The sequence below is a fragment of the Durio zibethinus genome, chromosome 14, assembly GCF_047325235.1.
Source record: "Durio zibethinus cultivar Kanyao isolate XHJ-2024 chromosome 14, ASM4732523v1, whole genome shotgun sequence".
NCBI lineage: Eukaryota > Viridiplantae > Streptophyta > Magnoliopsida > Malvales > Malvaceae > Durio > Durio zibethinus.
In genome coordinates, this window is record NC_143175.1 from 7,161,492 (window position 1) to 7,186,077 (window position 24,586).

General features: G+C 31.8%; 1 protein-coding gene and 1 non-coding gene across 3 annotated transcripts; one reads left to right on the forward strand and one right to left on the reverse strand.

Annotated features, from left to right (window-relative positions):
* The first annotated feature begins 251 nt into the window (after positions 1 to 251).
* On the forward strand, positions 252 to 16,878 carry LOC111294350 (S-adenosyl-L-methionine-dependent methyltransferases superfamily protein). 2 transcript variants are annotated; one of them, XM_022887627.2, is made up of 7 exons: positions 252 to 694; positions 1,716 to 2,130; positions 3,609 to 3,898; positions 11,679 to 12,062; positions 14,854 to 15,100; positions 15,205 to 15,343; positions 16,529 to 16,878. In XM_022887627.2, exons 1-7 carry the CDS (start codon positions 499 to 501, stop codon positions 16,688 to 16,690), a joined length of 1,833 nt encoding a protein of 610 aa, XP_022743362.2. In that variant the 5' UTR covers positions 252 to 498; the 3' UTR covers positions 16,691 to 16,878. The 2 variants fall into 2 exon arrangements, with proteins under 2 accessions (XP_022743362.2, XP_022743363.2); XM_022887628.2 differs by lacking the exon at positions 15,205 to 15,343 and having other exon boundaries at positions 367 to 694; positions 16,529 to 16,686.
* A 3,170-nt stretch (positions 16,879 to 20,048) lies between these two features.
* Positions 20,049 to 20,155, reverse strand: LOC149515007 (small nucleolar RNA R71). The gene has a single exon (XR_016327913.1). It is a non-coding gene; the product is annotated as a small nucleolar RNA R71 (small nucleolar RNA).
* Positions 20,156 to 24,586: the final 4,431 nt, after the last annotated feature.

The following is a 24,586-nucleotide window of genomic DNA, read 5'->3' on the forward strand; positions in this document are numbered from 1 at the left end:
TATTTAATTCATCTTTTGATAGTATATATGTTTTTATTCTTTTAAGAAAGATATATAATTTATTTTTATGTGATATAAATTTTAGATGTAAACATATTATTACAAATAAAGATTGTGTAAAGTGAAAACATTTTCTTTGTGTTTTTTGTTTTAAAAATTATTTTTATGACAAATTTATCAAATATAAAATTTTACATACTATAAATTTTAAAAATACAAATTGATATAGACACACACAAATAAATAAAACTACTCTGCAATATGGTAATAGAATAAATTGATGGCAGTCAAACAACAGAGATATTAGATGTGTGCTCCAGGAGATAGCTAACGGTGATGGTACACTCTTGTTCTTATTCACTTCGCTTTTAAAGGATAAATATACTAGAAGAAAACAAGGTTTATCTCTCCAAGCCTCCAAGGAACTGAGATCTAACAATGCCCCCAAACTCCTTTTGATTTTCCAGACATAGTTAGAAAGAAAAAGAAGCTAAAGAAATGGGAGGGTACGCGTTGGGTTCAGCATTTGATTCAAAATCAGGGCAGATGATAATGTTGGCGTTGCTTTTAATGGTTGGCTCTTTCTACGTTGGCAACCTTTTTGGCAACAATGCTCCCATTTACATCTCTCAAGATTCTGCTACTTCTTCTTCATCTCCATCTGCATCTTCATCTTCTTCTTCATCTTCCCCTGGTAACTTTCCATCATTCACTTGAAATGGATCACACCCACTTCCAATTCAATGCCTAATACAAAGCAATTACCTTCATTACTATTTCTTTTTAGCTCTTTGATCTGTTTTTATGATTGTTAGCTTAAACTGTTAGGAGAATATGGTTTTTATTTTTTTTTCTTTGAGGTTAGGTTGGGTGGCCGATTTTCCCAAAAAGGTTAAGCTGATAGAAAAGGACACAACTATTCTATAATTAAGTTCTAGGGGCGAAGTCATAGAAGATATAATTCTTTAGAGGGACTGTTTATTTTTGTAATAATTTTTCCTTAATTTTTAAAATTCATAATCTAGATTGAAGTGTCTAATTCTGCTGTGCAAAATATGGCCACATTGCATTGGCTTGCTTATTGATTCTTTCAATGTGCTTAGCGAGATGATGATGACCTTTGGTCACTAAAATCTATTCAATTGCTTATGGCCATGTGGATATCAAACTGTTATTAATGATGCAAACAATAGCGTCTAGCAAAAGTGTCAAATGGAAAAGTATCGGTATAATGCAGTATGTACATTAGCTGCTTCCCCTTTGAAAGGAAAATGAAGAATTAAAACTAAAATGAAAATAACAAGAAAAAAAAGAAAAGAAAGCAACTTTAATCAACTATCTCCTCTCTACATGATGTAGAGCAGTAGGCTCAACCCAGGGGAACATTTTGAATTTCAACATCTTTTTTGAGATGCTGCTGCTATTTCTGGTATCAATTATATGCTACATCCTATTTTCAATGGCTTCAAACTTCAGTAAGACCATAAAATGCATGCTATGTTTGTAACATCCTAGGCCTTTTACTTTAAAACAGGAGCATATGTAAGGTTTGTGTAAGTGGAAATATATGAATGCGTGATTTACCTCATCTTAGCTTTTGGGCAGGCCCTACCACTAAACTGTTAATAGCTTATAAAGCTTTTAGACATGTTACCCAGATTTTTGAACTTTTTTATTTCTGGGGAATGATATGGATTTATTTTCTCCGCTTGCAGCTATATCTACACTTGTTAACAAAGTCGCTCTTACTTATCGGGAAACACCGCTTGTAATCCCACCAAATGGGATGAATATATGTCCATTGAAGTTCAATGAGTATATCCCTTGTCATGACATTTCTTATGTGAAGCAATTGCTTCGAACCTTAAATGCTTCCAGAAGAGAAGAGCTAGAGAGACACTGCCCTCCACTTGAAAAGCATTTATTTTGTTTGGTGCCACCACCAAAAGACTATAAAATTCCAATAAAGTGGCCAGTGAGCAGGGATTATGTTTGGCTAAGCAATGTGAATCATACACATCTTGCTGAAGTCAAAGGAGGACAAAACTGGGTGCATAAGAAAAGTCAGCTGTGGTGGTTTCCTGGTGGTGGTACTCATTTCAAGCATGGAGCCACTGAGTACATTCAAAGGTATATACATTGATATGGCTTAACAAATGCTCTACATGTTTCTTACAATTGCCTTTGGATGAGTATTGCTTGATACTTCTGTCATCTAAGCACTGAAATAGGTTCTATCTTTACAAAATTAGGTGTTACTTTTAAAAATTATTAAAAATTATTTCAACCTGTAATATAAAGTAGAAACTGTTTAGCGTTAAGCTTTGGGGAACTTTGGATGGACTTTCCATCTTACCTCTTTTCTCCTTTGAAAAGTGCAATAGCCTCCAAAGAAATTCTTATTTTAAAAGTGGGAAGCCTGAGTGGCACCTAAGAAACAATATTAAAAAAATTGTTCTAGTGAAATGGGAAGAAGATTAGATGTGAATTGTAATTGCTTTAAAACATACAACGAAATCATTAGATGAATAGTTTCTCCCAGTTCTGATGTTGTGCTACTTCTTTTTCTGTGTTTGGTATATGGTAGCTATTCACTATTTTATTCTTTGTTTCCTTTTGGTACACATCACAGAGTCCAAGAGGGGAAGGAGGGATTTGAACCTTGGACCTTATCTCTCTTTGGTAGAAACCATTATGCCTATTCTTTGTTGACTATATTAGAAAATACTATATATTTTGGTTATAGGTCCATCAAACATCTCATCTAATATTGTTCCCAGTGGCTTTGCTAAAGGAAAGAACACTTTAAATATGCCTGCCTGGAGGAAATCTGCAAATACTATGGTTAAATGCCCTACTTGTTTCCTTTGGATTATTCTACCAAGAAGGCTATGAATAACTCTTCTTGCTATCACAACTCTGCTATTCATGCCAAGAAAAATCAGAAGGAAATCCTGGATTCAAATCATTCTTGAGAATTGAAGAAGATTTCTAGCCCTGGTGGAAAGGTGGGTAGGGGATATATCTGGTATTACGAGTCTACTAGACTTCCTTGCATCTCTTCCTGTGTCCTTGAGAATTTCAGGATAGTTATTACGGATTTATGCATGGGTGAATGTGCTTTCCTTTAAATCTTTCTGGTAGCTAATAGTACCAACTTTACAAATTGTTTGTTTCACTTGGAATATATTTTGAAAGCTTTAGTTCTGTCTGGAGAAAAGGGATTTGTTTCACTAGGCCCAACCAAATTGGGGTATGGTTGATTTGAGTTGTATGAACAATTTATGGACACCAAATAATCTTCTTTACGCTGGGCCTGAAGGATTTGAAATTGTCCTTTTCCACCTTGAATCACTAAACTGATGTCCCTTAGGCCTGGGTGACAATGTGACTGTTGACGAATGGGTTTCATTTAGGAATCATATAGTTGAGTTTATATTAATTGTCAATGCTTTAGGATTTGGACAAAATTTAACATTTTCTTTTGAAACATGTTTGTACTCACTTTCTTTTTTTTTTTTTCTTTTAATTCAAAAGGCATTATTAACTTCCTCTCTCTCTCCCTCTTTCTCTTGTGGTATTCCTGCCTCCTGTTGTTGGAAATACAGGCTAGGAAATATGACAACTGATGACGCAGGTGACCTGCGTTCAGCAGGGGTAGTTCAAGTTCTAGATGTTGGATGTGGAGTGGCCAGCTTCTCAGCTTATCTTCTTCCATTGGATATACAAACAATGTCTTTTGCTCCCAAAGATGGTCATGAAAATCAGATTCAGTTTGCTTTAGAACGAGGAATTGGTGCAATGATCTCTGCCATAGCCACTAAACAGTTGCCATATCCCAGTAATTCTTTTGAGATGGTTCACTGTTCTAGATGTCGTGTTGATTGGCATGAAAATGGTACTTTTCTGTTTACTGCTGCACACTCTATATTCAAGTTAACTTTCTACTACTTTTCATGACTAAATGCTCAAATATTGGATAAATATAACTTTCTGAACAATCTTGCTATCAGAAAATACATTATGGATAACAATGAAAATATAGAATGGTCACTAGTACCTTATTGGTAACCACTTGTTTAATCAACAGCTGGGATTCATTTTTTGGGACCAATACTATCTGCTACCTCAGTAGATTGCTTAGAAAGGTTCTTTATTATTGCACCTAGCTAGTTCCTTCTCATATCTGTGGCATAAATCTCCACCTATGGATCTAATATTTCCAAAATTCACTTGATGTTTGTAGGTTTCTCTCTTTCGGTTAAGATAATTGTCACTTTTTATTCCTCCAAATTGAAGGAATGTACTAAAAATTGAAGGAATGTACTAAAGATTGAAGAGCATACTTACTAGCAGTGTCTAAGCCAGGATTTCGGGGGGTGGGGGGTGGGCAAATGCGTATGAATGCACAACTGTTTATATACACATTATATTATGTGTATATTCTATACCTAAAATTAAGAAAAAATGATTATGAAAGCAAATATTAGTTAGAAGTCTATTTTTATCAATTCATATTTATTATTTATTTACTTTTATCAATTTATAGTAACTAGTGAAGTTGTATTTTCAATTAATGCTAAGTATTTTTTACAAGTCAAACTAATTAGGTATAGTTTCTAGTGAAACATTGTGAGTTTCTAATAAAAAACAATGTAAAAGAAAAAAATTTAAAATTAAAATTGATAGATTAATAGAACTTAATAAATAAATCAATACTCTGTAGCTTTAAAGATTTCAAAATTTTCATGTAAATAATCTAATTAGAGCTCTTAAATTATAGTATGAGTATTGGTTTTGATTTTCATTTGTTGTCTTCGTGTAAATTGTTTTTAGTTGTGAACTTCACTAATTTTATTTAGGGATAATACTTCATTTGGCCCTTGAACTTTTTTAATTTTTTTAATGTGGTACTTAAACTAAAAAAAATTCTAATTAGGTATCTAAACTTTAATTCTATGTCTTAAGTTGCTCCAATCTTTTAATACCGTTAGAATAATGTTGACGTGGTACTTAAATGTTGATGTGGATGACACGTTGTTGGCATATGGCAATGATGTGGTTGCCACGTCTACCTTTTAAACAGCAGCCAATTAAGATTATTGTCATCAGCACCCCCTTTGAACCCTTCTCCTACATACAGAAACCAACTCACTAATACACATTTTTCAAAAACCATCAAGCTTTGAAATCCTACCAAACCCGCAACACAACCATCAAATGCAACACAACTGAAAGCCAACAAAATCAACAATCCACATCTAGCAATCAACACAAGCTCAAAATTACAAAAGCTTGTCAGCAAGCAAAACAAAAGGAAAAAAGCATTCAAGCACACCTAGAAAATTTTTGGCTATGGGGGTTGTGTAATTTTTTTGGGTTATCCATGGGGAGAGAATAGTCCATAGGAAGTGGTTAGGCTTAGAGCGGTAGTTGGCAAAGGGGGAAAATCGGCGATAGAAGTGATGGCAGTTGTGGTGGTTGGTGGTGGCTAGCATGGTTTTTTGGGAGATTCGAATGGTGAAAGAAGATAGGATAATGAGGGAAACAACATATTGAAAACTTGAAACAATTGGATAGTGGAAGGGGACCAAAATGTCAGTGAAAGGCTACGACTTTGGCTTCAGATCTAGGCCATTGGAGGCCGATTTTCAAGAATTTGATCCCAGATTCGAGATGAGGCAAAAAAGGGGTTCGTGGTGAATTTGGGGCTTCAACGATGGTTGGACGGTGGTGGGGTATGGTGGACGACGATGGCACAATGACTGACAGTGGTGGTTGGAATCCCAGAGGAGAGAGAAGCTCTGAAAAAAGAGAGAGAGAGGAGAGAGAAGACGGAAAAAAAAAGAAAAAATATGATTTCTTCCCATATATAATAAGATCAAAACTACGTTGTTTTAATAAAAAGGGTTAAATCAAATTGCAATTTTAAAGAATAAAAAATTATAAAAAAAAACTTTTTCTTAAAAATTATATTTTAAAAACTTTTTATTTTTTAAAAATAACACGTGACAGTCACATTTAGGCCATGTGGTAGCCATTTATCATCCACATCAGCATTTAAATGCCACGTTAGCATTTTTTAAATGGTGTTAAAAGTTGGGGCAATTTATACATGAAAATATAGTTTAGGTATTTGATTAGAAAATTTTTTTTGTTTAGTTATCTCATTAGAAAAAGTATGATAGTGCAGGGGCCAAATGGGATATTATCCCTTTTATTTAAGAATTTATATGTCCTATTATTTTATCTTTTGTTAGTAAAATCTTTAGCATATTCACACTCAGAGTGTTTGGCTTAGTTGTTCGTGCATGATTTGTCACTCAATGAGCATAACTTGAATCCTTGCTCTTCTAAATCAAAAGTGTTTGGCCTATTTATTGACATTATAAAAAAATGAGTAATTCATTTTATAAAAAAATCCTCACACTTTGCAAACACATATTAGACACTATTATTTATATAGGCTTTTCATTTTTAGAGAAGACAAAGTTTAAATGTTAAACCCGAGAAAAAATTTGATACTTTTGACTTTTTAAAGATTCAATGAGTTAGAATATAATAATAATAATAATAATAATAATAATAATAATAATGTGGAAAAACTAAGAAATAAAATTCTGTGAAAAACTAAGAGAAAAAACTGAATGTATATTGAAAATTGCTTATTAAAAATTATATAAGCACCTTAGGTTTATATACACCTAACTAGGGGTTAAACTAAGAAACTAAATTTTCCTAAAAAAATTGATCCTATAATTGAGGGATTATTTATCCTAATTTTTTGTCCTTAATTTTAGTGATACAAATACTTAATTCTAGATATACAAATATAAATATAAAGATTATAAGATTACAATTAGCTGTAAATAAGTGTTTCCTACACTTTTTCTCGAGTTGGTGAATAGGTATTTTCCATTCCCAGCTGGAAAATAATTTCTTGAAATGTTGCACTGTTGAGACTCTTAGTCAACACATCTGTAAGTTGACCCTTGGTTGAAACATAAGGTGTACAAATCAACCCACTATCCAGTTTCTCCTTTATGAAATGCCGGTCTACTTTAATGTGTTTTGTTCTATCATGTTGCACAGGATTATGTGCAATGCTTATTGCAGACTTGTTATCATAGTAGAGTCTCATTAGTCCATCCCACTTGATCTTCAAGTCTTTTAGGATAATCTTTAATCATAGTAGTTCACAAATTCCTTGAGCCATTGCTCTGAACTCTGCTTCAGCACTTGATCTTGCCACCAAATTCTATTTTTTACTCCTCCAAGTCACAAGATTACCACCTAGGAAAGTGCAGTAGCCTGAGGTGAATCTTTTATTAGTTATTGAACTTGTATAATCAACATCTGTATATGCTTCTAGAACTAGTCTTAAATTTCTTTTGAATAAGATACATTTTTTCAGGATTGGCCTTCAAATAGTGCAATACATGGTAAACAGCTTGTAGGTGCACTTCTTTAAGACTATGCATAAATTGACTTACTACACTCACAACATATGCTATATCAAGTCTAGTATGTGAGAGATAAATGAGTCTTTCGACTAATCTTTGGTACATCTCTCTATCTACAGCAACCTCTTCATTAGCTTATCCAATTTTATGATTAGGATCTATAGGGGTATTTGCAAGTTTACATGTGAGCTTCCTAGTTTCCTTCAAAAGATCCATCACATATTTTTGTTGTGAGATGAAAATACCATACCGTGAGTGAGCTACTTTAATTCCTAGGAAGTATTTCAATCTCCCTAGCTATTTTATCTCAAATTCTCTAGCCAAACACTATTTTAGAGATTCTTTCTCTTTTTCATCATCTCCAGTTGCAATTATATCATTAACATACACTAATAGAATTGTGACTCTCTTTGAATCAGAGTGCTTGATAAGCAATGTGTGATCTCCTTCACTCTATTTATATCCCGTTGCCAGCATCACTTTGGCAAATCTCAAGCCCTAGGAAACTGTTTAAGGCCATATAAAGCCTTTTTCAGCTTACATACTTTGTTTGCTTCTAGATGACCTCCAAATCTCGGTGGAACCTTCATATATATATTTCTTTTTCCAAATCACCATGTAGAAAAGCATTCTTTACATCAAATTGTTGAAGTTACCAATTGTAATTTGCAGCCAATGATAATAAAATCCTAATTGTATTCATCTTGGCAATTGGAGCAAAAGTTTCCTAATAATCCACTCCATAGGTTTGAGTGTAGCTTTTAGCCACTAACTTGGCTTTATACCTTTCAATAGTACCATTTGCCTTATATTTTACAATGAAAGCCCATTTATACCCCAATGAAATTTTTTGCTTTAGGCAACTCTACCAGTTCCCATGTCTTATTTTTCTCTAAGGCCTCCATTTCTATTTTCATGGCTTGCCTCCATTTCTCATTGGATAATGCCTCGGATAATGTAGTTGGAATAGAAATAGTGTTTAGGCTCACAAGAAAATTTTTGTGGAATGGTGAGAATTTTTCAAATGACACAAAATTAGAGATTGGGTATAGTGGATGCTTAGTACATTCTCTGGTTCCTTTTCTAATGGCAATAGGCAGATCATAATCAGTAGTTGTAGTTTTAGGAGATTCATGCTCGTCAAAGACTGTAGTTACCTTATTTCTAGAGTTAGGATCAGGTTCTTGGACTGACATTGGTTCAGGATCTGAAACTTTCCTTTTTGAGTACACCTATAATTCCTTCATAGAATCATGAACAATATTATCCTTTGTCACATCTTTTGTGTTTGGAATGGGTTCAGACTCAAATTTAGTGTTTGACTTGGGTTCAGCAGAAACAGGTTTCGACTCAAAAGAATTAATGGGTGAAAATGTTGAAGAAGAGGACAAATCAAGCAAAAAGAAGTCTTTATCCTTATCTTTCATGAACGAAGTCTCCCCTTGAAGATAAGGTTGAGTAAAAAATGGTTTACTTTCTTCAAAAGTGACATCTGCAGACAGATAGAATTTTTTAGTTGGAGGATGATAACACTTATACCTTTTCTGAGTTGATGAATATCCCACAAAAATGCATTTAATTGCTCTAGGATCTAACTTTCCCCTATTGTAACTGTGAACATGAAAAAATGATATACAACAAAATATCCTAGGTGTGAGATTGTTTGTGGTATTAAAGTTAGGATAAATTGTGAGAGTAGATCCGTAGAATTTTTCAATCCCAAAACCCTTAAAGATAACCTATTTATAATATGTGTGGAAGTGAGAACAACTTTTCCCTAGTAAGAATTGGATACGTTTGCTTGAAAAAGTAAAGCTTGGGTTGTGGCTAGTAAATGACTATTTCTCCTCTCTGTCACTCCATTTTGCTGTGGAGTATTAACACAAGATGACTCATGGATAATCCTTTCCTTTTGAAAATAGGTAGTTAAACTCTGGTTAAAATAGTTTATTGCATTATCAAACCTAAATCTCTTGATTTTCTCTCCAAATTGATTTTGGATCATGTTTTGGAAGCTTAAAAACACATTATTCACATCTGCTTTGGATTTAAGTAAAAATATCCAAGAGACCCCGGTACAATCATCTATGAAAAAAACAAATCACCTTGCCCTCGAAATATTAAGAATTGTAGAGGGACCCCATATGTCACTATGAATCAAGTAAAAAGGAGTAGAACTTCTTTTATTACTAACTGGAAAAGACGCACGTCTATGCTTTGCAAGTTCACAAACATCGCAATGAAAATTTTCGGCATTTAATCCTTTGAACAAAAAAGGAAACATGTTTTTCAAAGTTCCAAAAAAAGGATGTCCAAGACGAAAATGATAAAGCCAAATTTTGTCTTTATTAGGAGATTTTTCAGAAGAATTGTCAAAGGTAAACTATTCTTGATATTATTTGTGTTGTTTGATGTCTCAAGATAGTATAGTCCACCCTTCTCCTTAGCAAGTCCAATCCTTTTCCCCGAACTCTAGTCCTGAAATTCACAATAAGAGGGATAAAAAGTCACTTTGTAGTCTATATCTTTGGTAAATTTTTGTATAGATATCAGATTAGTAAACAATCCACGAACATGAAGAACATGAAGAACATTTTTAAGAACAAATGAGAGATTAATTTGAACATCTTCTAATCTTGCCACTGTAGTAAGTGAACCATCTGCAACAACAATTTTCTTATTCCTAGGACACAAGTTATAGATACTAAACTTCTGTGAGGAATGTGCCATATGGTCTGTGACTCTTGAGTCAATGACCCAAGAACTCGTAATAGGCTTAACCGAGACATTTAATCCATGAGAACTAGAAGCTTTACTTGAACTAGACACCTTACCCAAGGAACATACCCCAGTAGGTTTTTAAAGGGTTTTCAATAGGTTTCTCAGCTTTTCAATCATTTTTCTGTCCAACTCTCATTGTTTTTAAGACATTTGTAGTATTCCGGTGATTTTCTAAGTTGATGCTTCCTCAAATTGGGTGGTAGTGATATCTTTCTTTGAACGAAAATGACTATGACCAGAAATGACTCTTAGCAATGAAGGCTAACGAAGGAAAAAATAAAATGGCTATGAAGGCCTTAACAAGGTTCGACAATGAAGGCTTAAACAAGGTTCGGCAATGAAGGCCTAAAATAGAAGTCAACAATGAAGGCTGAAAATTTTGCTTCCCAAGAAGAGCCTAAAGCTCTGATACCATGTGAAAAAACTAAGAAATAAAACTGTGTGAAAAACTAAGAGAAAAAACTGAATGTATATTGAAAAACTGCTCATTAACAATTATACAAGTACCTTAGGTTTATATACACCTTACTAGGGGTTAAACTAGGAAACTAAATCTTCCTAAAAAATTGATCCTATAATTGAGGAATTGTCTATCCTAATTTTTTGTCCTTAATTCTAGGGATACAAATACTTAATTTTAGAGATACAAATATAAATATACAGATTACAAGATTACAACCAGCTGTAAATAAGTGTTTTCCCACAAATAATAATAATAATAATAATAAAAATAATAATAAAAAAAAAAATAATAAATTTCAAAATTCTTTGGGGGCCAGGGCCTCCTTTGGTCCCCTCTACAATTGATCTAAGAAAGATATCTAGTATTTGTAAGTCTAGACATGACTTAGATGTACTTGACCACATCATGAATGAGTTTCACTGCTTAAAGTTGGTGGATAGAGGGGAAGCTACCTAATGAGGTGTGTCATTTTCTTTGATGTGGAAAGCTTTATTAATGGCTATTTGAGAAGTTGTAGTCAGTTCTTGATTTGCAGGTATTGTTATTTTTGGTGTCAGTGTTAGGTTTGGTAGACTACTAGTTGGATTAATCAAATATGTGCTGATAAAGTATTTTTATGAGAGTGTCATGTTGGAAAAAAAAAATTCCTGTCAGTTGCAACTTTTATAGTACTTTGATGTCTTGTAGTCCTTAAATATGTTTATGCATTGATATAATGAGCTACAAGAAGGGTTGTTGGAGGCTCTCCCCAGCCTCAGCCTCCTCTCCCTCTAGCCTTTTCCTGCTTCAATACTTATTTCTCTTGCTTTTCTGTTCTAGGTAGTACTATGATGTTAAAATATATGTTTGACTCCATAAAAGCCTTGTTTGACACCAATAGCTGTCAGATATTGCCTTATTAGCTCTCTTGTACATGTTCTATACTGAATTGAGTCTCCTAATTTCAAGCTCTATCATATTGTTTCTTTCAGATGGTATTTTACTCAAGGAAGTGAACCGCCTCCTGCGACCTAATGGATATTTTGTCTATTCAGCTCCACCTGCTTATAGGAAGGATAAAGATTATCCTGTAATTTGGAACAAGTTGGTGGATCTAACTGCAGCAATGTGCTGGAAACTTATTGCTCATAAGGTTCAGACTGCCATTTGGATCAAAGAAGAAAATACATCATGCCTTCAGCATAATGCAGAGTTGAAGCTCATTGATATTTGTGATGCTGTAGACGAGACTAAACCATCATGGAAGACTCTTCTAATGAATTGCATACAACTAAGAAGTGCAAAAACAGATACTCAGAAGCTTCCTCCTAGACCAGAGCGTTTGTCAGTATATTCGGAGAGTCTCGGTAGAATCGGTCAGTTCAGCTTGCATCTGTCTAAAGTTATTGTTCTAAGATCACTCATATATTACCCAAACAAAAAAATCATGGGTTAATTACACATTTGCACCCAAACTATAGTCAAATGTTTGATATTAGCCTCCAAAGTTTAAAAACACACAATTAATTACTCAAACTTTGCCTCAATTTATCAGTTTCCAAATTAAGCTAACTATGTTAGTCAAATGGATGATTTGTCCAAAAACAAATCAATGTGGAACGTGTCTAAAAATGCCACATCATTTTATTTATAATTGATATTTTCTAAAAGTTTTTTATTTCCAAAATTAAGAAAATAAAGAAAATAAAAAAAAAAGGAAGAGAAAATTGAAGAGAAAGAGAGAGAGAAGGGAGGGAGAGGGGTTGGCCAACCTTCCCGTTCCCCTTCCCTTCTCTATCTATCTTCCATTTCAACTCTTTCCCCATTTTCTCACTTTTTGTTTTGTTTTGATTTTTTTGGTGATTTTTTTTTTTGTAGTTTTTACTTTTTCTTTTTGTTAGAAACTTTTTAATTCAAAAATATTTACAAAAAATCAGAAATAAAAAATGATGTGCTATTTTTTAGACATGTTGTGCATTTTGTTGGCTAGTTTTGGACACAACAGCCATTTGATTAGTGAAGTTTCATATGCAAACTAAAAATGGAAGTAGAGTTTTAGTACCTAACTGGACATTTTTGAACTTTTCGTACAAATCCATTATATAACTATAATTCAGGTATGAAATGTGTAATTAACCTAAAAATCCATTATATGACTATAATTCAAATATAAAATGTGTAATTAATCTAAAAATCCTTCATGAAGAAATTACATGTTTAATCTTTCACGTAATCATAACACTATATATTTTTTATGCTTTTGAACTAAATTGGAACTAAATTGAAACATAGAATGTACAGAAAAAACCTTCTATCAAACCAGTTAAGATTTTGAATTTAACAAAGAAGAAACTTCTCTCTTATAATTTGATCAGCAGAATATCCTAACTGATGCTTTTTGAATCTGAGTCTTGTACACCTTCTAATGTGTTTAAAGTTATTATAGTTTAATGCCAATCACCATCTCATTATCATGTTAAATCTGAAAGCACTTGGCTTATCTAGTTCAAGTTTGCGAGAACAGCTTCTATTGTTCTAAAAATAAGGTTATACTACTTAATTCTAGCAGTTAAGTAAACATGGGATTATGGGTTTCGTTTTTTACATTCTAGTTAATATGATTTGACCTCTTGGTGTGTCATCAACTTACAACCAATTAATTAGGTCTTAGATAATATCACCTGTCTTCTTTCACTGTCTTGAACTAGTGTAGCAGGCAACTACCACTGTCATAACTACAATGTTTTTTTTCCTATAGCAAATCTTATTCATAGGGCTCTTCTTCTGGACATTAAACACGATGTTGCTCTTTTATCTTGAGTTTACTGTCTCATTACATGTATAAGAGACACCATCTGATAATATGAGCCTTGAATATGACATGACAGATTGCTTACCATGGTGGTCATAATTTTGGATTTGTGCTAATCTTATTACATAATGTTGAACGGAAGGAATACACTTAGGCCCTGTTTGGATCATGAAATATTCAAGGAAAAGAAAATGAAATTCTTAAATTTTATTTTCTTGGGTTTGGTGAAGGTGAAAAATATAGAGGAAATTTTGGAATAATTATTTCCTTTTACTTAAAAAATTGAGGAAAATGAGAGAATTTGTTGGGTCCTTCATCTCCGTGAGCATCTTCAACCGCAACTACCTAGCAGAAAGGAGACAGAAGGAGAAGACATCATATTAAAGAAGAGGGTGAAAACTGAAAAGTGGAAAACAAAGCAAGAAATAGGGACTCCATTAACTGCTGGCCTTGCTGGCAACGGCTCCGGTGTTCTGTGGAAGTGTGACAATTTTGAAGGGGTAGATATATAATGAGATGGACAAGAAGATGATGCAGCAATGAAAAAACGTTTTCTTTTTTTTGCCAAAAAGAGTGAACAAACCTTTAGGTTAGTTAGAAGGATGGTTCTTCTTAGCCCAAACTAATGGTAAGGCCAAATGACTGAGAACTAAATCCAGCTACGATACGAGAAAAGCTTGAGAATGGTTTCTTTTATTCCTTCAAATATTATGAGTTTAATTCTTTTTTTTACTATTAAAAATTTAAAATTATCTTTTAAAAAAAATAAAATTTATTAATACGATTACAGAAACAATTTCAATGATATTTTCCTTGTCCAAACAAAGTAAGGAATTTCACTTTACCCTCCATTTTCTTTCCCTTCACTTTTTCCTTAGTATTTTCTTGTGCCTCCAAATTTTCCTTTCACCAAAGAAGGCCTTAGGCTTCTTTTGTCAATTTTTTGATATGATATTTGTCATAATCATTAGCATATGCATTTTTTAGTTCCTTTCATGAATCAAAAACAGTTGGTTGTTGAAGATAACTTTAGTTCTACTTACATGGACATTGATTGTAGGTTGAGTGTATAACACATTAATCAAGGAAAACTAAATTTCTGATAAAAGATTAGTGAACAAGAAGGATTTATGGAGTTGAGATCTTTTATTCTAAATTTAATTTTTCTTGGTTATTTTTTGCTTCTAAAATCCTGGATCATTATATCTGGTGAAATGTTTGTGTCATTTTAGTGGTTATGAGTTGTTTGACTCGGAAGTTTACCTTATTATTTGGAGCATATTATCAATGGCAGTTAAGACACTTGGAGATGTTATTTGATTTGACATGATAATTGCTTTGCATATTGATAACAGCCATCAGTAGAGAAGAATTTAGTTTGGATTCCGACTTCTGGCAACATCAAGTTCACTATTATTGGAAGCTGATGAACATTAGCAAGACTGAAATACGAAATGTGATGGATATGAATGCCTTTTGTGGTGGATTTGCCGCAGCTTTGAATGACTTTCCTGTTTGGGTAATGAATATAGTTCCTTCAAGCATGCAAAATACCTTATCTGCAATTTATGACCGGGGTCTGATTGGTGCTTTTCATGATTGGTAAGAAAGGTTTTATATTCTTTCTCACTTTATTGCTAATTTTGGTGAGCAGTACCAATAAATCTTTGTTAGTTGCTGTTAATACATATATGATTTATATTTAGGTGTGAATCATTTTCAACATATCCACGCACATATGATTTGCTGCATGCCAACCATCTTTTCTCTCAATATAAAAATAGTGTAGAAGGTTGCCAGCTGGAGGATATCATGCTTGAGATGGACCGAGTTTTAAGACCTCAGGTGATTGTTTTCATGAAGTTTTCCTTTTAATTACATCATGAAATTGAACTTGAACACATGGTTATTGAGATGGTGACATAATAATTTTTTTTGGTTGGCTGAGAAGCAATGGTTGGTCCTTTTCAGAGTGTTCTGATTTGAATCTTTCATTTATTATACATGAGTAACATCATTAGCATCCCACATAGAGATAATCAGTTACTTTTTTGTTGATGCATTTTTCCCTGTTACTGCCTAGTTTTTTGGGAAGATTATCAGAATCATCATGCAAATTTGATCTTTTTTTATTGATGCTACCATGCTCACTGCAGAACGCCACGTTAGCTTTAGACACTTTAAATGAGAATATTATGGATGCAGAACATGGGAAAAGTATAGCATAATTTAGAGACTTATTAAACTTTTCTTTTATGTGCTTATTTGTAATATACATTTGTTTTAGGGTATTTAGTTTTAAAAGGGTTAATGTGTAAATTGACCTCTGAACTCTATCAATTAGGTACCTATAAAAATTTAGGATTTGGTACCTTAACTTCCATCAAACACTTTGCACTTTTTACTTATGGTGTTAGGCAAATTGATGGCACGGCAGATGTTGGCCAATGAAATGCACCACGTTTCATATTAACAGTGTTGATATCTTGAGTAAATAACATGACAAAATGAAAGTTGGGGTATCAAATTGTAAATATTTTTGTATAAATATCAAATTGGTATAATTCAAAAGTTAAATTACATGTTAACCTTTTTTAAAATTAATTAGTGTCTTTTAACTTTCCAAGTAATTTGGTTAGGGGAGTAGCATATTGGTAACTTTTATTTTAGTTGCCAGTATCTCTGTATCATTTAGGTATCATGGATTGAATTTAGATTTGATATTCAAGTACTGATACATTTGCTCGGGGTTCTCTCTTTACCTTATTTCTTATATTTCTCATCAGAGTTACGTCTATTTTGGTCCTGTATGATATTCTGTCTATTCTCTATTTCTATCTGTTTCCCTCCCTTTGTTCGGTTCAATCTCGGCTACAAACCCAAGGTGTCATAGATCAGCTACTGTATGTAGCGGATGTGGACCGAGGACTGACATCTAAAATCATTTTTGCTGGGTTGGTTACTTGGTTTACAAGCCAAGTTGCTTATTATGGTTTTAACTTTTCATTGCACATTTGTTTTTATTGTCAGGGATTTATTATAATCAGAGATGAGGATTCTATTACATCAAGAATTCAAGATGTTGCTCCGAAATTTCTATGGGAGGTTGAATCACACATTCTGGAAAACAAGGAGAAGCAAAGAGAAACTGTGCTAATTTGTAGAAAGAAATTCTGGGCTATTGTTGATTAAGTTCATTAAGTGCTTTTACTAGTGCAGTTGTTTTTCCAATCCATCCAAAGTCCTTGTTACTCTTGTACCATGAGATAACCAGTTTTTGTTCTCCTTTTTACCCCTGTCCTTTGTAAATATTAACCTTATTAGTGGCAGAAAAAAAATTGAGGATATATATTTATAATAATTTATTCATAACTTGGTTATGTAGAAATTTGTAAATGTTCTACTGTTAAAACAAGACCAGCATATTTTTATGGTGCAAATGTAGTTATATTGTTTGGTTAAAATTATTATTGTATTAACAAATCAACCCCTTTCTCCCTTTAATTATTTTGATTTAGCAATGAAGTGATATCATACAAAAAAAAAATTTTTTTTTTTTAATGCTTAAGACCTAGAGTTGCCAACTAAATTAGTTTGGGAAACTACCGATTGTTGCATTTGTATTAAGCCTATGAAGATTAAATTAAACCTACATTTATAAACTTGGTCGGAAAGTTTGAAGAAAATAACTGTCCATAATTTTTTTTTAATCCACAAGCCAAAATCAACAGTGTGAATAAAGGTTGATTGGTTTTCTATATTGTCAAACTTTTTTTTTTTTTTTAATAATCTTAGTAAATGGTTAAACATGAAAACTCATTGGGCATTAAGCTAAAGAAAGGGAAGCCAATCTTTTTCCAATACTATAAATCCCATCTCTTTTATCCTTAAAACATTCCAACTTTTGAACTATTTAAGTTGGAATTTCAAGTTTTAATAATAAAATTGTCCACTTGGACTTTGGAGACTTACTATTGAGTTTTCACTTTTTTTTTTCCATTTACTATAAAAATTGTTATAGTTAAAACGAATGGTAAAATGTAAAATTATAGTATACAATTGACTAAAAACAAACAAATGCTAAAAATGTAATATCGATTCTAAATATATATATATATATACTTATTTCATTACTACTTTATTTTCTTCAAATGAAAGCCCAAGCATCTAATATCAATTATTTTCTTCATAAACTCTTTGAACTTTTGAGTTTTATTAGGGAGGGAGAGAGGGATGGCTCAAGTGTTTGGAATTTGAAGAACTTGGGGAGGTAGCTATATCATCATAATTATATAAAAGAGGGAGCAGCAGCTGGCATGAAGCAAGGAGAGAAAGACAAGAATGTCTGAAAAGAGAAAGACTGATATGACAACACAACCCCACCCTTGTCTGCGTACTGCCTTTGCCTACAAACAACCCCCTCCCCCCCCCACTTCTTCCTTAATCTGCCATTTGCTTATTGCTCGTTATTGTCAATTTGCATGGACGTGGAAGGAAGTCAACACTCCCTTATTTATTACACTTTACAATAACATTTGTTGGAGGAATTTGAAAGAACTTGAATTCTGTATACCAAAATTAAAAACCAAACTATATGCTTTTATCATGAATTAATTTATTTTATTAGTTTGGAAAAAAAAAAAGCTGATGTAACATCTTAAATGGATAGAACAACAATACTTTTTGTTTCTGGAGTTGTATTTTTCTTTCTTTTCCACCCCTTAATTTGATGAGAAACAATATGGGAGGAAAGGCAATAGACCAAGGGTAATACACTAGTAAAATATGACACAGAGAAAGAAAGAGAGAGTATTGAACTGACGCTTAATTCAAATTTATGTAATCATTTTTAAGAATAGTATTTAATATGTCTAAAATTTGAATCTTAATATATATAATTATTTTTCATATTCCAAGTTACAACTTTTTTATAAAAAAAATTATTTCATTGTTTTTTTATTCATTACAATGAACAATTGTGTAAATAGGTTTATTTTACATTTTTTAAAAAAGAGAATTTCAACTTAAAATCTCCCGTTATGTTATATTATATTATATTATATTATATACATCACTTTTTTTAAGGGAGCTTTTACTCATACTCAAAATATTACTTTCTACATCAAGTTATTTTTTTCACTTCAAATTCAAAATTTAAAAAATATTTTTTATTCATTATTGTGTATCTCCTATTTTGTTAGGGGTTTTATCAATATTATTGGGTTTTGAACTTTAATTTGATATTGGGTTTTCAATTATGCCATTGGATTTTAAGCTTAAATAAAAAAGGTAAAAAATAATTTTATTTATTTTTTATATTTGATGTGGATTTTTTTGTGATTTTTTCATATTGTGATCTTTCTTTTAAGATTTGAAAATTAATTATTGAGCTTGAGTTTGGCAATTCTTGGACTCCAATTCTCCTAAAAAAAAGGAAAGAGAATTATGTAAAGTTAAAATTGAATCTTGATAAATTTGATTTCATAAAATCTTTCCTGTGAATTTTTAGATTGGAATTTGCTATAAAAAGCACCACCAACTCAATTGAGCGGGGCTAGATAGTAGCAAATCAAGATCAATTAGAGGCCAATTGAAAACCAGAGAAGCAATAAAAGGATAAGAACAAGTAAGATAGAAACACAAATCGTTAAGCAGGACAAGCAAAAGAAGAATTACGAGTGGCAGTTGGATATTAAGATCTAGGCCTACATAAGTGTTTTTTGTATGTTCTTGATTTGTTATTCTTTGCAATCAAACAAATCTTTCCATTAGTTTAGATATAAGATAATAGCTTATCACCTTTGGAACTTGATTTTCACCTAACAATTCCAAATCTATAATCCTCGAAGGAATGATACTTTACTCTCTTATCTATTACTTGATAATGATTTGTACACTTGCAGGCATTACAAAAAATAGCAACTAAGTTTTTGATGCCATTATCAAAGATTATAATGGTGTTCAAATTAATATCAATAAAGATTTTCTAATCTCTTGTAATCTAAATATTTGTTTTTCTTTGTTTTAAATTGTTTTGATCTTTTCTTTATTTGTATGCGTAAATCTAGAAGTGTTAACTCAGCTCTACTTGACAAGGAAATTGAAAGAACCTTTAGGTGTTTAAGAAGAGAGAAAAACACCATCAACACCAATCCAAATGGTGAATGCAAACAATAAATGTCATAGAATGCTGAGGGACTATGCTGTTCCTAATACTGATGGATTTCAACCATCCATATGAAGGTCGACAATTCAATTAAATTACTTTAAGATTAAGATTTTGATTATTCAAATGGTCTAAACTTCTATATAGTTTGGAGGGTTATCAAACAATGATCTAAATCTTCACTTTTTAAAATTTTTTGAATTATGTGATACATTTAAATACAATGGTGTTTTAGATGATGCTATTCGATTAAGAATTTTTTCTTTTTCTCTTAGGGACAAGGTAAATATTTGGTTATCTTTTTTACCATTTAGATAAATAACAATATGAGATGATTTGGCACAAAAGTTCCTTACTAATTTTTTTTCACTTGTCAAGGTGGCCAAGTTGAGGAACAAAATAATAATATTTATGCAATTTGATGGTGAAAACCTATATGATTTGTGAGAGAGATTCAAAGAATTGTTAAGAAAGTGTCTACACCATGGTTTCCCACAGTTGCAAATTCAGATTTTTACAATGGGTTAACACCATCAATGAAAAACTATGCTTGATTCGGTTGTTGGAAGAGCTATAATGAGTAAGACCACTAATGAGGCGCATGAGTTAATGAAGAGACGGTAGCCAACAATTACCAATGGGGTATGAAACGTAAAGTACATAAAAAACCGTTGATGTGTATGAACTTGATACTTTTACTTCTATTACTTCACAATTAGCTAGCCTATTAAAGAAAAAAGATGCCCTACAAATCCCATCCTAAACCACCTCTTTCCATGCTATACAAAACCTATTTGTTTCTTGTGAAATTTGTGATAGATCATATGTTATTGAAAAATGTTAATTTAGAATAGAAACAGTTTAGTATGAACAACAATTTAAGCCTGCAACCAATACAGCAACACTTACAACTCAAGCTGGAGAAACCACCTAAACTTTTCTAGAACCAACCCAACCACCAAGCCACCACCCAAAATACAAACTTTTGCCCATAACTATATAACTCACCCTAAGAAAAGAACCTAGTTTTGAAGAAATTTTGGCCGAATTCATGCAATTCAATAATGCAACCATTCAAAGCCAAGTTGCATCAATTAAAAACCTTGAAACCTAAATAGGTTAACTAGCTCAAGCCATAGCCAACCGACCTTTAGAAACTTTACCTAGTAATACTAAGTTCAACCCTAAGAAACAAGGCAAGAAAGCATGCAATACGATATATTCCTATGGTGAATGTGATATATATTATTCTGATAATAATGATGATTTTATGGATGAGCTAGTGGTGGTAAACTTACCAAGCTTTGTAAAGTGGCTTGAGGTGGATTTCATTGGGAAGGAATTAGTGATGGATGATAATGAGTTATTAAGATTTGGTAAGAAAGTTTTAGATAGCTTTGATTACATGGCTCTAAGAGCCCTTGAAAGTTTAAAACCAAATGAAGGGATGGATGAAAATTTTAAGATTGAAGAGGATCCTAAGGAGTATATTTAAGAAAAAGACCTTGGGAAATATATTAAACAAAATTCGATTAAGGAGATACAAATGTTAAGAGAAGTTAGAAGAGCATTACTTGAAGTATACAACTAAAAAAGGAAGAGAAAGTGCAAGAAGAAGATCAAGAAGTAAAAAAGATAAGGATGCTTCATGAATGTCTATCCAAAGACAAGTATTCGGAGTAGCACAACCAATGTCAAAGCCAATACCAAGAAAGCTATTCAAAGAGTTTAAAAATACAACATTTATTGGTGATTGTAACACTACACTTAAACAACTTCTTCCAACTAAGCAAATGATCCAAGAAGTTTCTTTATATCTTATTTTATTGGTCATTTATGATTTGATGAAACTTTTTGTGATCTTGGTTTTAGTATTAATTTAATGCCTATAAATATTTTTGTGTAGTTAGGATGTGGCACATTGAAACCTCTAACATTTAGCAATGAATTTGCTAACAAATTTGTTAAGAAACCATGAGTAATGTTAAAGAATATTCTGGTGAAAGTTAGTAAATATGCCTTTCTTTTGGATTTTATTATTTTGGATATAAAGAATAACGAAGCCCTCTTATTTTTAGGTAGACCTTCCCTTATAATATCTAAAGCTTTAATTGATGTATATAACTATAACTCGACTTTAAGATTTAATGACAAAATGATACAATTTATAATTGAAGGATAAGGTGTCCTTAGAGATGATGAGAATGAGAAAACTATGTTTAGGGTCAAGGAGAAACCTAATGTTAGGGAATCCAACTTAATCTTTCAACCCTTAAATCCAAAGGCACAAACCTATTCAACTAACCCACTATGTCATGGCCCATGTAAACCTAAAACTGATTCCATTAACCCTATGCCAAATGTCCCTATAGTGAATCCAAATCTAGCTGATGTTATACTTATAAGGAGAGTTAGTACACATTTTAGAACTAATTTAGTTTAAGTGATACTTCAAAGATATGCAATAAGAAAAACTATTTTTTGAGGGGGTGAGGTAACTTTAGATTTTAAGATTGGTTAAGCTTGACCAAAACTAGCATTACTTAGAAAGCAACCTAAGTTTTACATTTTCAAATTTTACATTTCCTTTGTTATTTAGTTTTAGAACAAATATGCTTTTTATCTTTTTGTTGTTTTTAAGTTGTTTTTGTAAGGATAAAGATATGCAAAGAGATACCCTATGAAGAATTCAAGTTTCGACCTTAAAGGAAAAAAAAGATAGGGAAATGTTTCCTTTTCCTTAGTTCTTCAAAGTTTGTTTTTAAATATTGTCCAATTTATGTGTAAGGGAAGGAAAATTCTCTTTTGAGCTAAAAATGTGTTTTTTAAAATTTTTCTTATGTGTTTTACTTTCAAACCAAATTGATTTACTATAATCATGATGATGCTGGCCTAGTTAATGTTTCATGAATTGTTCAAGATTGACATGAGTATGATATGAGGAGAATTATAAATGTAGTGAAGTAATGGAATGATTTCTTTAGTATGTTTTTCAATAAAGTATGATATTTTATGTTTGTGTTTTTAGTTTTGATATTTGATATGCATCAATTTTTGTAAGAAGCACATAAGATATATAGTTACATAGAGATTTTAAGGTATGAATATGACTTTACCTACTCAATACTCAAGGTAAAATTTTAGACTGTATTTGATTCAAAAGATGATCTAGCATTTTTTGGACAATTTTAGTATTTTTAAGCCTACTTTTATTAATGTATTCATGGTACCTTTGTTTTGAGCTTATATATATATATACACACACCTTTTTCTTTGTTATTATTTAGCCACTTTCATAAGCCTAAGCCTTTTTCTTGAATTTATCCTTATATTTGTTGTTACCCAACCCAATATTGCTTTTGCATATTTGGACAATTCAAAAGAACAAATTTGGAAAGAAAAAAGGCATAAGGAAATCAAGAAAAAAGAAAAGAAAAGCTCAGCAAAAGAAAGAGAAACATAAAAGCCAAAATGGCTAAAGCCAAAAATGGCAATGTGGAAAAAATTTTGTTGAAATTAAGATGCCTCAAAGTCTTGAAAAGTTTTCAATTTAAATAAATAGTCTAAGAAATTTCAAAAAGGTAAGGAATAAGGGTTATGAGCCTAAATTTTTATTTTTTTCTATCTTAACCCAAGCCTTATATTACAAGCCTAAAACACCTTTTGATCTTGAGTCAAGTACGTAAGTCTAACATTAGTGGAGTGAGAATAAGGAAAGTAAACATGTGAATTATGTTCTATCTTTAAATAGATATGTGATGGCATATTTTATATTCTTTTTGCTTATATTGTATGTATAGTTTAGAAATGGATTAACTTCACATGTATAAAGAGTTGTATGATTATTGAGAACTTACTTTTGAATGAGTTTCTTGTTAACTATGTTTTTAACTATCTTTGTATTATGCTAAAGTACATAATTGATTATTTGTGTAACTTTGACTTTGTGTGCATTTTTTTTGATCCTTAGTATAGTTAATTTGAGAGTTTTGCTTGAGGACAAGCAAAATATTAAGTGTAGGGGTATGATATCACTAAAATATATAGTAATTTATAACTTCTTTTTTGTTGAAAAATTTTGAAATTTGATAAAATTTGGTGCCTTTAATGTGTGTGTTCTTGATCTTTAGGTTTTTATGCTTAGGATGTGATTTTCATGGAAAGATTCATGCAAGATTAGGACAAGCCTAATCATTATAATATTTGCCATGCAATAACCAATATAATCAAATCCTATTTGATGTTGGTTTCCTAAATTCAATTGGATTAAGGAATCCTAATGGCATCCAAATTTTTACATGTATTTAGTTTTCCTAATTCTAATAGGACTTTTACATGCAATCAATAATTGGAGAAGTATATTTGAATATGGACTCATTAATGCATTCGACTAAAAAGAATTAAGCTTAAACAAGGACTCTTTGATCTTTGTTCTTAAAAGTTTGGATTAGAAGCAACCACATGGTTTTGATAAACCATATTTAGCTAAACCTAACTTAAAGAATTCAAGATCAATCAAGCAAATTAAATGAATGGACAAGATCACTTTAAGAAAGTTCCAATCAGCCAAGGATATCCAAGATTGAAGACACCACATTTGGCCAGAAGATCAAGATAACTTTTATCTTTTAGAGTTTAGATAAGAAGAAAACTTTTGTAATCCAATTCCCCATACATGAACCCTTTATTATAAATAAAGAGGCTTTCTTTTCTATTCAACACATCTTTCATATCTCGTCTCTTTTCTTTTAGTTTTTTCTTTAGTTTTCTTTTAGTTTTCTTTATAGTTTGGCTAAGGTGATAGATTAGCCATAACTAAAATTGTTTTCTTAATTCTTTCTTATTAACTTAAATACTTAAAATAAACTAAGAGGGATAAATTGGTTGATAATAAAATTTTTAAAATTCAATATCCAATAAGC